At 42.3% G+C, this 15,164-nt stretch overlaps 1 protein-coding gene across 1 annotated transcript; it reads left to right on the top strand.

Moving 5' to 3' along the window:
- Positions 1–11,051: 11,051 nt before the first annotated feature.
- Positions 11,052–11,505, top strand: LOC138884064 (uncharacterized). The gene is made up of 2 exons (XM_070164804.1): positions 11,052–11,232; positions 11,315–11,505. The coding sequence occupies exons 1-2, from the start codon at positions 11,052–11,054 to the stop codon at positions 11,503–11,505; spliced, it is 372 nt and encodes a 123-aa protein (XP_070020905.1).
- The last annotated feature ends 3,659 nt before the right edge of the window (positions 11,506–15,164 follow it).

Here is a 15,164-nt window from a genome sequence, read left to right as displayed (position 1 = left end):
AAATAACATGACTGAGTTCAAGTAATAATTCAAAACAGTGAGGAAATAGTAGTAAAAATCCCCGAAGGGTTCAAGTAGTTGGTACGAAGCCCAAATATGACAATCAACCCAAATCATGATGATAGCAAATAAGTTTCAGTCAAATACGCAGTAAAATCATCAATCGGGACTGACCAAGTCACAATCCCCAATAGTGCACGACCCCGCGCCCGTCATCCAACGTGTGTCTCACCTCAATATAGCACTACGATGTACAATCCGGGGTTTCAAACCCTCAGAACATAATTTACAATCATTACTCACCTCGAGCCGGCTAAATCTCTAGCTCGCGACGCTTTTGCCCCTCAAATCGGCCTCCACGTACGTCGAATCTCTTCAAAATTAGAACGAGGATGTCAACATATGCTAAGGGAAGAAAGCCCAAGCGAAAACAATCAACAAAGGACACAAATTCCGAAATTACCAAAACCCGAGCCCCGGGCCCACTTCTCGAAAATCAGAAATTTTTTACATCAATAAATTCCTCATCTCCCCACGAGTCTATGCATATCAAGAATACCAAAACCAGAGTTTAAATGACCCCTCAAATCTTCAATTTAAGGCCTCTTAAACTCAAGCCCTAATCCTCCAATTTTATTCTTTAATTCCTTTAAATTCAGTCTTAATATATGAAATACTACCATAGAAATGTGTTTTAGGTCCAAAACCCTTACCTTAACGAAGTTCCCTTGAAATCTCCCTTCCAAATCGTCCAAAAGCTCTCAAGCCGAAGTCAAAAATGGTGAAAACCTTCAAAAATCGCGAAGGCAAGCTTATATACATTCTGCCCAGACATTGTCGCATCTGCGACTTACCAACCGCTTCTACGGTACCACATCTACGGTACCGCATCCGCGATCAAACCACCGCTTCTGCAGAAATTCATTAATCCGGCCTAAACCACATCTGCGGTCCAATCGCCACATCTGCGGCTCCGCAGGTGCAGCCCCCATACCGCATCTGCGATTCCAGACATCCCTCAACCTTTCCGCTTCTGCGACACACTCAACGCACCTGCGACACCGCACCTGCGACACCGCACCTGCGGTCCCCAAACCGCAGGTGCGAAAACCCTAGAAGCAGCAAACTTCAGCAGCTGCAATAACCTTCCAACTTCTCCGTTAACCACTCGAAATCATCCCGAGGCCCTCGGGACCTCAACCAAAAGTACAAACATAACCCAATACCTTATTCAAACTCGTTCCAATCATCAAAACACCTCAAACAACATCAAATCTACCAAATCACATCGGATTCAAGCCTAAGTTTCTAAAAATCTTCCGAAATACGCTTTCGATCAAAAACCCGACTAAACCACGTCCGAATGACCTGAAATTTTACACACACATCCCAAATGACATGACGAAGCTATTTCAACTCTCGAAATTCCATTCCGACCCCTATATCAAAATCTCGTCAATCAACCGGAAATCGCCAAAATATCGACTTCGTCAATTCAAGCCTAATTCTACTCCGAACCTCCAAAATCTATTCCGATCACACTCCTAAGTCATAAATCACCTCCCAAAGCTAACCGAACTATCGGAACTCACATCCGAGCCCTCTAACACATAAGTCAACATCCGGTTGACTTTTCTAACTTAAGCCTTCTTAAAAGAGACTAAGTGTCTCAAACCTTATCAAAACCACTTCGGACTCGATCCGACCAACCCAATACTACAAAACACAGATAACGAAGCATAAAGAAGCAGAAATGGGGGAAACAGAGCGGTAACTCATGAGTCGACTGGCTGGGTCGTCACATCCTCCCCAACTTAAACAAACGTTCGTCCTCGAATGAGTCAAGAAACATACCTGAAGCCTCAAACAGGTGAGGATATCTGCTCCGCATCTCCCGCTCGGTCACCCAGGTAGCCTCCTCCACGGACCGACCTCTCCACTGCACTTTCACTGAAGCTATATCCTTTGATCTCAACTTTCGAACCTGACGACCCAAAATAGCCACTGGCTCTACATCATAGGTCAAATCATCATCCAACTGAACCATGCTGAAATCCAGAACATGAGACGAATCCCCAATATATTTTCGGAATATAGAAACATGAAATACCGGATGCACGCTCGACAAGCTGGGTGGAAAAGCAAGCTCATAAGCCACCTCCCCAATCCTCCAGAGCACCTCAAAAAGACCAATGAACCGCGGACTCAACTTCCCTTTATTTCCAAATCTCATAACACCCTTCATGGGCGAAACCTTCAACAGAACCTTCTCACCAACCATATAGGACACATCTCAAACCTTTTTGTCAGCATAACTCTTCTGTTGCGACTGCGCTGTACGAAGCCTCTCCTGAATCACCTTCACCTTCTCTAAGGCATCCTGAACTAAGTCTGTCCCCAATAGCCTATCCTCACCGGGCTTGAACCAACCAACTAGAGATCTAAACCGTCTCTCATACAAAGCCTCATACGGAGCCATATGAATACTCGACTGGTAGTTGTTGCTATAAGCAAACTCTGCGAGTGATAGAAACTCATCCCAAGACCCTCTGAAGCCGATGACACAAGCACGCAACATGTCCTCCAATATCTGAATGGTGCACTCGGACTATCCGTCCGTCTGAGGATGAAAAGCTGCTCAACTCAACCTGAGTACCCAACTCTCGCTGCACGGCCCTCCAAAACTACGAAGTAAACCGAGTGCATCTATCTGAATGATGGAAACTAGGACACCATACAAGCAAACAATCTCTCGGATATAGATCCCTTCCAACCGCTCTGAAGAATAGGTAGTACACACTGGAATGAAATGCACGGACTTGGCCAGTCGATCCATAATCACCCAAATAGCATCGAATTTCTTCAAAGTCCATGGAAGTCCAACTACAAAGTCCATAGTGATCCTCTCCCACTTTCACTCGGGAATATCTATTTGTTGTAGCAAACCACCCGGTCTGTGATGCTTATGTTTCACCTGCTGACAATTGAGACACCGATCTACAAATCCCACAATATCTTTCTTCATTCTTCTCCACCAATAGTGCTGCCTCAAATCCTGATACATTTTCGCGGCACCCGAATGAATGTAATACCGTGAGCTATGGGCCTCCTCAAGAATCTACTCCCGAAGCCCATCTACATTGGGCACACAAATCCGGCCCTGCATCCTCAACACCCCATCATCACCAATGGTCACATCTCTAGCATCATCGTGTTGAACTCTGTCCCTAAGGACTAGCAAATGCGGATCATCATACTGGCGCTCTCTGATGCGATCATATAACCGAGAAACCACACAAGCCAATACCTAACTGGGCTCTGAAATATCTAACCTCACGAACCGATTGGCCAAGGCCTGAACATCAACTGCAAGAGGTCTCTCCCCAATTGGGATATATGCCAAACTCCCCATACTCTCCGCCTTTCGACTCAAGGCATCGGCCACCACGTTGGCCTTTCCCGGATGATACAATATAGAGATATCATAATCCTTAAGCAACTCCAACCATCTCTGCTGCGTCAAATTAAGATCCCTTTGCTTGAACAAACGCTGAAGACTACGATGATCAGTGAACACTTCACAAGCTACGCCATACAAGTAATGCCTCCAAATCTTTAATGCATGAACTATGGTAGCCAACTCCAAATCATGAATGGGGTAGTTCTTCTCATGGGGCTTCAACTAACGAGAAACATAAGCAACAGCTCTACCCTCCTGCATTAATACACAACCAATACCAACCCTCGAAGCATCACAATACACGGTATATGAACCTGAAGTTGATGGCAAAACTAACATTGGAGTTGTGGTCAAGGCTGTCTTGAGCTTCTGAAAGCTCTCCTCACACTCGTCCGACCATACAAATGAAACACCCTTTTGAGTCAACTTGGTCAAGGGTGATGCGATAGATGAGAATCCTTGAACAAACCGGCGATAATAGCCTGCCAAACCAAGAAAGCTGCGAATCTCTATGGCCGATGACGGTTTGAGACAACTCTGAACCGCCTCTATCTTCTTCGGATCAACCTGAATACCCTCGCTGGACACCACATGCCCCAAGAAAACCACTGAACTGAGCCAAAACTCACACTTGGAGAACTTTGCATATAGCTTCTCCTCCCTCAATCTCTGCAACACAACTCTCAAATGCTCCGCGTGCTCTTCCTGACTACGCGAATACACCAGAATATCATCAATGAAGACTATGACGAATGAATCAAGATAAGGCCAGAACACGTTGTTCATCAAATGAATGAACGTTGCTGGGGCATTGGTCAGCCCAAAAGACATCACCAAGAACTCATAATGACTATATCGGGTTCTAAAAGTTGTCTTAAGAATATCCAAGTCCCTGATCTTCTACCGGTGATAACCTGAATGGAGATCAATCTTGGAGAACACACTCGCTCCCTGAAGCTGGTCAAATAAATCATCAATGCGAGGCAAAGGATACTTGTTCTTAATTGTTACCTTGTTCAATTGCCTATAATCAATGCACATTCTCATTGTGCCATCCTTCTTCTTCACAAACAGAATTGGCGCACCCCAAGATGACACACCAGGCCGAATGAACCCTTTATCGAGGAGTTCCTGAAGTTGTTCTTTTAATTCCTTCAACTCCGCTGGTGCCATACGATACGGTGGAATAGAAATGGGCTGAGTGCCCGGCACCAGGTCAATACCAAAGTCAATATCCCTGTCCACTGGCATGCCCGACAGGTCTGCAGGAAACATATCAGAAAAATCCCTCACAACTGGGATAGAATTAATACTGGGAGCCTCAGCTCCGACATCTCTCACAAATGCTAGATATGAAAGGCAACCCTTCCCAACCATACGCTGGGCTTTCAAGAATTAGATCACCCTACTGGGAACATAATTAGTCACACCTCACCATTCGATCTGTGGCATACCCGGTATAGCTAAGGTGACTGTCTTAGCATGACAATCTAAAATAGCACAACACGGAGATAGCCAATCCATGCCCAAAATGACATCAAAATCCATCATGCTCAACAATAATAGATCCACTCGGGTCTCTAGACCCCCAATAGTCACTACACATGACCGGTACACACGGTCTACAACAATAGTATCGCCCACCAGGGTAGATACATGAATAGGTAAAGCAATAAAATTAGGGGCATACCCAAATAACGAGAAAAGTATGATGACACATAAGAAAAGGTGGAACCGGGATCAAATAATACAGAGGCATCTCTATAGAAGACTGAAACAATACCTGTGATAACAGCATCTAAAACAATAACATTGGGTCTGCCTGGGAGTGCATAGAAATGGGCTTGACCGCCCCCTTATCGACCTCCCCCTCTGGGCGACCCCTGGCTGACTGACCTCTACCCTTAGCTGGCTGAGCGGGTGGTGGTGAAGAAACTGGCACTAAAGCCGAAGACTGACCCCTCTGCTGGGACGAACTAGAAACACGACGAGGACACTACCTCCATATGTGGCCCATCTCGCCACACTCATAACAACTCCCAGGTACTGAAGAAGGGGACTGAAGGGAACCCCTCGCACCAGAGTGACTAGCAGATGCACTCGGCATAGAAGAACCCTGAACCGATGGAGCACGAAATGCACTCTGAGTTGGAAGGGCGCTGAGTGATGATTGGCCCTGTTGAGATCCATGATAACCATGACCCGAATATGCCCCACGATAACCTAGGCGAGCTGACTGTGCAGGCCTGAATGAACGGCCTCTACTGTACTGAAACTGGCCCCTCAAAGGAGCACCACTATAGCTTCCAGATCCTCGAGGCCTCTTTGCCTTCCTTTTCTCTCGCTCCTAACGGCGAACAGTCTCAATCTCACGGGCGATATCTACAACCTTCTCGAAGGTATCACCAGTCACCCTCTCTCTGGTCATAAGAATACGGAGATGATAAGTAAGACCATCAACAAATCTCCTGATCCTCTCTTGGCATGACGAGCCAACTCAGAAAACCTCAAGTCATACTGTGACACAGTCATATCCCCCTATCACAACCACTCAAACTGCGTACGCAGATCCTTTCTGCGGGACTGCAGCACATACTTCTCCAGGAAGAGAACGGAGAACTGCTGCCAGGAAAGGGGTGCTGCACCAACAGGCCTACGCCTCTCAAAATCCTCCCACCAAGTGAAAGCAGCTCTTGAAAACTAATAAGTAGTGAAAGCGACCCCGCTGGTCTCCAGAATACCTGTTGTACGAAGCATCCTCTGAAACTTGTCCAGAAAACCCTAGGCATCCTCGCCCTCTGCACCATTGAATGACGGAGGCTGAAATCTACCAAACCACTCCAACCTACACTGCTCGTCCTCTAGCATGGCAGGAACTACATAGTCCTAAGCAGCTGCAACCGGTTGGGCTGGATGCGCCCCCAGCATCTGAAGTCCATACACAACCTACTCAGGTGTGCAAGCGACGAAAGTGTGATTACCTCCCCCGACCTGAGAAGTAGTTGCGGGTGTAGTAGTTGAAACCGCCTGAGCTAGGCCAGTGCAAACTGATAAAGACCAGGAATCACGATGGGCACAGCTGGTGCTTGAACTGTTGCTGCTGGAGCATCCATAGTTGGAGCCTAATCCTGAGCTGGGGCAACTGGTGGATCTACAGGTGTTGCCCTCGCTGCTCTGCCTCTACCATGACCGCGTCCTCGGTCTCTGGTGGCCACAACTGGTGGTACTGGGGGTCATCCACCCCACTAGTAGCATGTGTCCTCACCATCTATGAGAGAATAGAATAACAGAGATTTAGTACCCGGATCAACAAGTTCGCACGACAAGAATTTCAAGAATATGAAGATTTTCCTAAAGGTTCTGCAGCTTCTCGAGGATAAATACAGACGTCTCTATATCGATCTTCGAGACTCTACTAAACCTGCTCATGACTCTTGAGACCTATGTAACCTAGGCTCTAATACCAAGTTGTCACGACCCTAACCCTGAACCCGATCGTGATGGTGCCTCTCGTGAAGACAAGGCCAGCCAGTTTAACCCAATTCATCTTTTAAAGCAGCTACTCAACACAAAAATAGTCTAAACATGGTTAATAATACTGAATAGCAGAAATATCGATAACAATGCGGAAAATCCAACCCGACACAGCCTAACCGGGGTGTCACAAGTCACGAGCATCTATGAACCATAATACCTGTCTGCTAAAATCATAAATTACTACAAATGTTTGGAAAAGAACAGAAATGATAGAGGAGTAGAGACACGGGGCTGCGGACGTCAACAGCTACCTCGTAATCTCCGAAAGTCGCCTGGAACTGGAGGAATCAGCACTCAGGAGCGGAACCAACAATGCCTGAATCTGCACACAGGGTGCAGGGAGTAAAGTAAGTACTCCAACTGAGTGAGTAACAAATGTAAATAATGACTGAAAGTAAAAAAACATGTAAAGCGCAAAGCATTCTATAATGAAACAATAAATCACTTAAAATCAGTAAAACCAGTAAAATTCGCTTTCAACCAGTAAAACAGGTAAATTGACAGATAATTAAGATAAAGTACACAAATAAAAGTTCGCCCCTCGGGCATAGTATCAACAAGTTTGCCCCTCGGGCAACATCTCAGAACAGTTCCAGCCCATCGGGCTCAATCTCAGAACAATACCAGCCCCCCATGCTTAATCTCACATCATAATAGGTACTCGCGCTCACTGGGGGTGTATATACTCCGGGAGGGGCCGCTAACGGCCCAAGCGCAATAACACGCCATCTTATGGCATCAAATCTAGGCCCTCAGCCTCATATCAATCAAACAACCTCGTGGCGTATATATGTATCTCAGGCCCTCGGCCTCATATCAATATCAGTGTATCCTCACAACTAGGCCCTCGGCCTTACTTAGTCGGAAAATCATCACAAGCCTCTCGGGCAATAGTAAAACAGTCTTTCTCAGCCCAAAACATCATTTAAATCTCAAAACTAAGTAAAAATGGCTGAGTAGTAAAACAGTGGAAAATAACATGACTGAATTCAAGTAATAAGAAACAGTGAGGAAATAGTAATAAAAATCCCCAAAGGGTTCAAGTAGTTGGCACAAAGCTCAAATATGGCAATCAGCCCAAATCATGATGATAACAAATAAGTTTCAGTCAAATACGCGGTAAAATCATTAATCGGGACGGACCAAGTCACAATCCCCAATAGTTCATGACCCCACGCCTGACATCCAGCATGTGTCTCACCTCAATATAGCACTACGATGTGCAATCCAGGGTTTTAAACCCTCAGAACATCATTTACAATCATTACTCACCTCGAACCGGCTAAATCTCTAGCTCGCGACGCCTTTGCCCCTTAAATCGGCCTCCACGTGTGTCGAATCTATTCAAAATCAGAACGAGGATGTCAACATATGCTAAGGGAACAAAGTCCAAGCGAAAACAATCACAAAGGGCACAAATCCCGAAATTATCAAAACCCGAGCCCTGGACCCACTTCTCGAAAATCAGAAATTTTTACATCAATAAATTCCTCGTCTCCCCATGAGTCTATGCATATCAAAAATACCAAAATCGAAGTTCAAATGACCCCTCAAATCCTCAATTTAAGGCCTCTTAAACTCAAGCCCTAATCCTCTAATTTTAGCCTTTAATTCCTTTAATTTCAGTTTTAATCCATTAAATACTACCATAGAAATGTGTTTTAGGTCCAAAACCCTTACCTTAACGAAGTTCCCTTGAAATCTCCCTTCCAAAATAGTCCAAAAGCTCTTAAGCCGAAGTCAAAAATGGTGAAAACCTTCAAAAATCACGAAGGCAAGCTTATATACATTCTGCCCAGACATTGTCGCATCTGCGACTCACCAACCGCTTCTGCGGAAATTCATTAATCCAGCCTAAACCGCATCTGCGGTCCAATCGCCGCATCTACGGCTCCGCAGGTGCGGGGACCATACCGCATCTGCGGTTCCAGACATCCCTCGGCCTTTCCGCTTCTGCAACACACTCAACGCACCTGCGACACCTCACTTGTGGTCCCCAAACCGCAGGTGCAAAAACACCAGAAGCAGCAAACTTCAACAGCTACAATAACCTTCCAACTTCTCCGTTAACCACCCGAAATCATCCCGAAGCCCCCGGGACCTCAACCAAAAGCACAAACATAACCCAATACCTTATTCAAACTCGTTCCAATCATCAAAACACCTCAAACAATATCAAATCTACCAAATCACATTGGATTCAAGCCTAAGTTTCTAAAAATCTTCCGAAATACACTTTCGATCAAAAACCCGACCAAACCACGTCCGAATGACCTGAAATTTTACACACACATCCCAAATGACACGATGAAGCTACTGCAACTCTCGGAATTTCATTCCGACCCCTATATCAAAATCTCATCTATCAACCGAGGAAATCGCCAAAATATCGACTTCGCCAATTCAAGTATAATTCTACTCCGAACCTCCAAAACCCATTCCGATCACACTCCTAAGTCATAATTACCTCCCAAAGCTAACCGAACCATCGTAACTCACATCCGAGCCCTATAACACATAATTCAACATCCGGTTGACTTTTCCAACTTAAGCCTTCGTAAAAGAGACTAAGTGTCTCAAACCTTATCAAAACCACTCCGGACTCGATCCGACCAACCTAATACTATAAAACACGGATAACGAAGCATAAAGAAGCAAAAATGGGGGAAACAGAGTCGTAACTCATGAAACGACTAGCCGGGTCGTCACACAATTCCATATTGGTCATGTAATTATTTTCCCGGACAAACGCGTCAAAATGAGTAATTACACATAATTAAACACAAATTCAACTGCTAGGTGTCTTTCCAAACATGGATCTTAATATTTCACCACAAATCTCTATTTACACAAATAAATAAAAGAGGTTAAGCCTCTTTGCAACCACTTTCCTGCAAAGGTGACTTCTCCGGAAACTTTGCAAACAAATGGCTGCCTCAGTTCAGAATCCAATTAGAAATCCATCAATGGTTTATTCACATATAACTTCAAACAAGATTGAGCTATTTATGGGTTTTCAATGTCTTAGCCTTATGTTTTGATGATCTAACAAACTTACTGTCAAGAACCAGATAGGGAACCCGACACACTTGGTATGCATTGCTAATCAATGGACTCCAGCTAAATGTGAACTGCTACAGCTTCAGGAGATAGAGAACTAATACAAGAACTTAATACCCTTGTGGTTCCTTAACAGCAGTACGAAGTCAATTGTGTACAGCTGGAAAGTGACGTGACTGTTGCATTGTTTCTGCCTGCGCTGCATTGTTCCCTCAGTCACTTGTCCTTTGACCAACCAAGTGATTACTTCATTCATGTGATGTCATCCAAGTTGTATTAACAAGAGTATTACAACAAAACATCACTTGAACACTTGAGAATTCACTTCAAGCATTCAAGCCATCTGATATTTGAGCATTCAATTCTCAACTGCATCAAGAACAAAGTTTAACAGTACTACAGACCAGTTCCTAAATTTAGTATTTTATTGTCCTTAGTTGAGTTGTAACTTTGTAATTGTTCTTCATTGCAATTTCTAATTTGCTTAGCTAGAAGCGTTGCTTAGGAACCCTCTTGTAAAATCATAAACCCTTAGTGTTTGTGTCGTGACTAGAGTTAGTCATGAGTTGAAGTCTTTAAAATAGGTATATTGCAAAGTAGCTTGAAATAGGTGTATTACATGTTACTGAGGGATTAAGAGTTTAATTCCTAGGTTACAATAGGTTGTAATCTAAAGATTTCTCAGTAGTGAAGTTGAAATACTACCAGTGTAGGTCGTGGTTTTTATCCCCTTGAGCAGGGATTTTTCCACGTAAAACTCCCTGTCTTATTTACTTACTGTTTCATTAGCATTCTCAGTGGGAACTCATTAGAGGACCTGGTCTCTCTATAGTTTAGTAGACTCACATAAACTATCAATTGGTATCAGAGCAGGTTCCTCCTAACAGGCTAACACCTAGGAAGGATCTGTATGGCTGCTCCACCAAATTTTGAAGAAGGTCAATATACGTACAAACCACCCAGGTTCAATGGGCAATACTACGGATGGTAGAAAATGAGAATGCATGATTTCATCATGGTTGAAGACTCTGTGTTGTGGGATGTTATATATGATGGTCCTTTTGTCCCAACAAAGAATGTCGGAGATCTTCCATTGACGATGCTAAAGACCAGGAAAGAATACACCGATGCAGATAAGAATGTTGTGGAGAAAAATTTTGTGCCAAGAAAATTTGGTATGTGGGATAGGACCTGATGAATACAACAGGATCTCAGCTTGTTAATCCACCAAGGAGATATGGGAAACTTTGCAAACAGCACATGAGGGAACCACTCAAGTAAAGCAATCTAAGATTGATATGCTTACCACTGAGTATGAGCTCTTTCGGATGAAAGACGATGAATCTATCCAAGACATGCACACAAGATTCACTTCCATCATAAATGAGTTACACTCACTTGGTGAAATCATTCCCAGGAACAAGCTCATGAGGAAAACTCCACCATAGGGAAAACTCCCCAGATGCTACCCTCACCCGAGCTCCGGTCATAGTGCCAGATGATCCATCATATTTTCCATATTTTCCCGCTTATCATAGCTTTTCTAACTTCCCTAGTAACTCCATTGTTCGTCCTCCAACTACATTTTCCAAAAAATAGCCCTCTTGTCATATCCACTGTCCCCACTATCACAACTTCTCAACAACCTCTCCTTCATAAATCCAACAGTGAACACCAGTTCAAACCTCATGATGCCCAATACTACACCCCAGAGTTGGACCACCAGGTCCCAGTAATTTTGATGAGTAACTCACTGGCTAAAATGTTGAGCTTGGTGATTGGAAGGACACTCCTTTCTTGGCTAGCTAGGGAGGAGTTTTGGTGATTTATTTTGTTGTCATTTCTGCTGTTCCGGTTATTTCAGAGTTGTAATCCGGATATTATCTTTTGGATCAAACCCTTCTTCTTATTTTGCCTAGTTCGTTTAGTTATAGCAACTCGTCTAGTGTTATCTAGGATTATTCCAGGGTTGTAACCCATGTCTATTTTGCTTGTTTTGTTCAAACCTTGTTCACTATCTGTCTAATGCAATCTCCTGTTTTCTGTTAGTTCAAGTTAGTTTTTGTTTATGTGACTTTTTCTTTTACAGTTCTTTTAATACCGAATCTAGTGACATGACATGCACACATAATTCTCAGTCTGGTCTTAAAAGTTAGTCTAATCATGAAGCAATAATATAATTTTGAATATGATAAAAGGATGCATTTGAGGAAACAAGTAAAGATTTACGCATTGTAAGATAACCTGAAGCTTGAATTGAGTGAAACTGAGGTAGTTAGTCTGGAAAATCAAGAGGTTGATAAGAGCATACAACAAGGAAATGTCTCTCAAGCAGTTTGAGGTAGATCAGTCAATGTTGAAATGCATTCTTCCACATCAAGATAAGGTTAAGTCAAGTTTGCTTCTAATTGGCAAGGATCATTCATTGAGACAAAGGTATTGCTCGTCGGCACTTTCTATTTGTGTTGATGCTATCAATAGATACTATGCATGATTTTTGATTATCTTCAATTGCATGATTGTACTTGGCATTTTTAAAGTTTGGTATGACGAAGACATTTTACTCTGCTACCCTAATACTTTTATTTTTTGCTACCCTTTTTGAGCCCTAATTTATTTTGTTTCATACCCCTCGTTTGGAATCAGAAGTAGAGTTAGGAACTAGAAAAGAAAAAGAAAAAGGGAAAAATAAGGAAAAGGGAAAAAAAGAAAAGAAAAAAAAAAGAAAATGAAAAGAAAGAAAAGGAAAAGAAAAACTACAAAATAATCCAACTTTGTGTTGGAACTACGTTCAACCTGATTCCTTTTAAGGATACGTAGGTAGCCTTACTCTGAGATTCGGTCCCATTAAAGCAAAAATCCAAAAAAAAAATTCCCAGACTCCAAGAAACTGGGGCAGAAGATTTAATTTGGCCAAAAGTTCTGATTCCAAAAGTTGTAATTTTGAACCCTTTCATCTTAAATTATTTTGAGCCTTCATGCCACATTTCTTTCCAACCCTTTCCAAAAGCCTACATTACGGTCCAAAGAAAGACCTTCCGACTAATCTTTCAGGATGCCAAATCAAGCGTGTGGTGAAAGTATGATCTTCATGCATCATGGGTAATACATTTGTTCTCAGCACAAAGAGAGGAAATGATAAAATGAGAGTCTTCTCGGTGAAAATCCTCATGGGCATCGTAAGGCGACGGTGAGTTGATAAAAGAGCAAAATGAGAGAGGCTTGATGGTGAAAACCCATCAGGGCACTACAAGTCCACCGGGGATTGTGGATCAAATAGGAAAAATGGAGCGTTGCAGCCCCAGTTTTACAGCTTAGAGGCATAACAAGAGTTAAAGATTAGACTCGCTTAACAGATCAAGCCGCTTAATCCAAAATGCATGTCATGGTCAGTGGAGATGGCCTTCAAATCATATTAGTTCCTACTTTGTTCTTTTTTCTGGGTAAATTTTTTTTTTCTTGTTAGATACCATCTCTTCTCGTTTTTCTCCTTATTTTGTTCCTCTTGTTTTGTTTGAGTCCCTTTTGAGTCTGTTTTTGTCGAAACAAGTGAGAAATGACTTCAAAATCTGCTACCAGCTTTTTAATCACACGAAGCCGATGTCTGGCAAGCACATCAAATTGGCATAAGACGCATGAGAATAGTGGATGCACTAAGTTGGTGGTAATAGATATTCTTTGGGATTGAGGTAAAATGCAAAGATTTGGTGAATGATAGAACACGAGTGGAATGTATCGCGCATAAGGTATTAGATTTGAACGAATCAAGAATATTTCTTGTGATAAGGGCGGCCCGGAAAAGCGCTCGGCCGATAACAAGAACTGTCTTCCAAGTTGATCGTGATAAGTGCAAGAGAAATCACCCTCGTAGTAAAGGCCACAAACTAACCACCATATTTTAAACTCACAAGTTTTCTTTGTTTGAAATAGGAACAAAGCAGTGCAAGCAAGTTGGATAAAAAACAAACCAAAAAAAAAAAAGAAGAAGAAGAGCCTATAAAGGGAAGTTTCTCAAATCTTTGCTTTATCTGTCTTGCCAGTGTGCATAAAGCATTGTCATTGCTCTTCACATTTTTCCTCCTAGGATAAAAACTCATAGTCTGATGGATTTTCCTCCCAATAAAAATCTTAGTCTAATAAATTTTTCTCCTAAGATAGATAAACCTAGTCGGATAAATTTTCTCCTAGGATCAAATCTTAGTCTGATGAATTTTTTTTTCTAAGATAGAAAACCTAGTCTGATGAACTTTCTCCTAGGATCAAATCTTAGTCTGATGAATTTTTCTCCTAAGATAGAAAACATAGTCTGATGAATTTTCTCCTATGATCGACATCTTAGTCTAATAAATCTTTCTCCTAAGATAACAAAAAAAGAATAAATACCTAGTCTGATGAATTTTCTCCTAGAATAGAAATCTTAGTCTGATGAATTTTTCTACTAAGATAGAAAATCTAGTCTGATGAATTTTCTCCTAGGATAGAAATCTTAGTCTGATGAATCTTTCTCCTAAAATAACAAAAAGGGGACCTAGTCTGATGAACTTTCTCCTAGGATCAAATCTTAGTCTGATGAATCTTTCTCCTAAGATAGAAGACCTAGTCTGATGAACTTTCTCCTAGGATAAAATCTTAGTCTGATGAATCTTTCTCCTAAGATAAAAAGCCTTAGTCTGATGAATTTTTCTCCTAAGATAGAAAACCTAGTCTGATGAATTTTCTCCTAGGATAGAAATCTTAATCTGATGAATCTTTCTCCTAAGATAACAAAAAGGGGACCTAGTCTGATGAACTTTCTCCTAGGATCAAATCTTAGTCTGATGAATTTTTCTCCTAAGATAGAAGACCTAGTCTGATAAACTTTATCCTAGGATAGAAATCTTAGTCTGATGAATCTTTCTCCTAAGATAGAAGACCTAGTCTGATGAAAACTTTCTCCTAGGATAAAATTTTAGTCTGATGAATCTTTCTCTTAAGAAGGCCTTAGTATGATGAATTTTTCTCCTAAGATAGAAGACCTAGTCTGATGAACTTTTTCCTAGGATAAAATCTTAGTCTGATGAATTTTTCTCCTAAGATAGAAGACCTAGTCTGATGAACTTTTTCCTAT

The sequence above is a fragment of the Nicotiana sylvestris genome, chromosome 12 (assembly GCF_000393655.2).
Source record: "Nicotiana sylvestris chromosome 12, ASM39365v2, whole genome shotgun sequence".
Taxonomy (NCBI): domain Eukaryota; kingdom Viridiplantae; phylum Streptophyta; class Magnoliopsida; order Solanales; family Solanaceae; genus Nicotiana; species Nicotiana sylvestris.
Note: the sequence above shows the minus strand (reverse complement) of the source record. Positions and strands in the feature narration are given on the sequence as shown.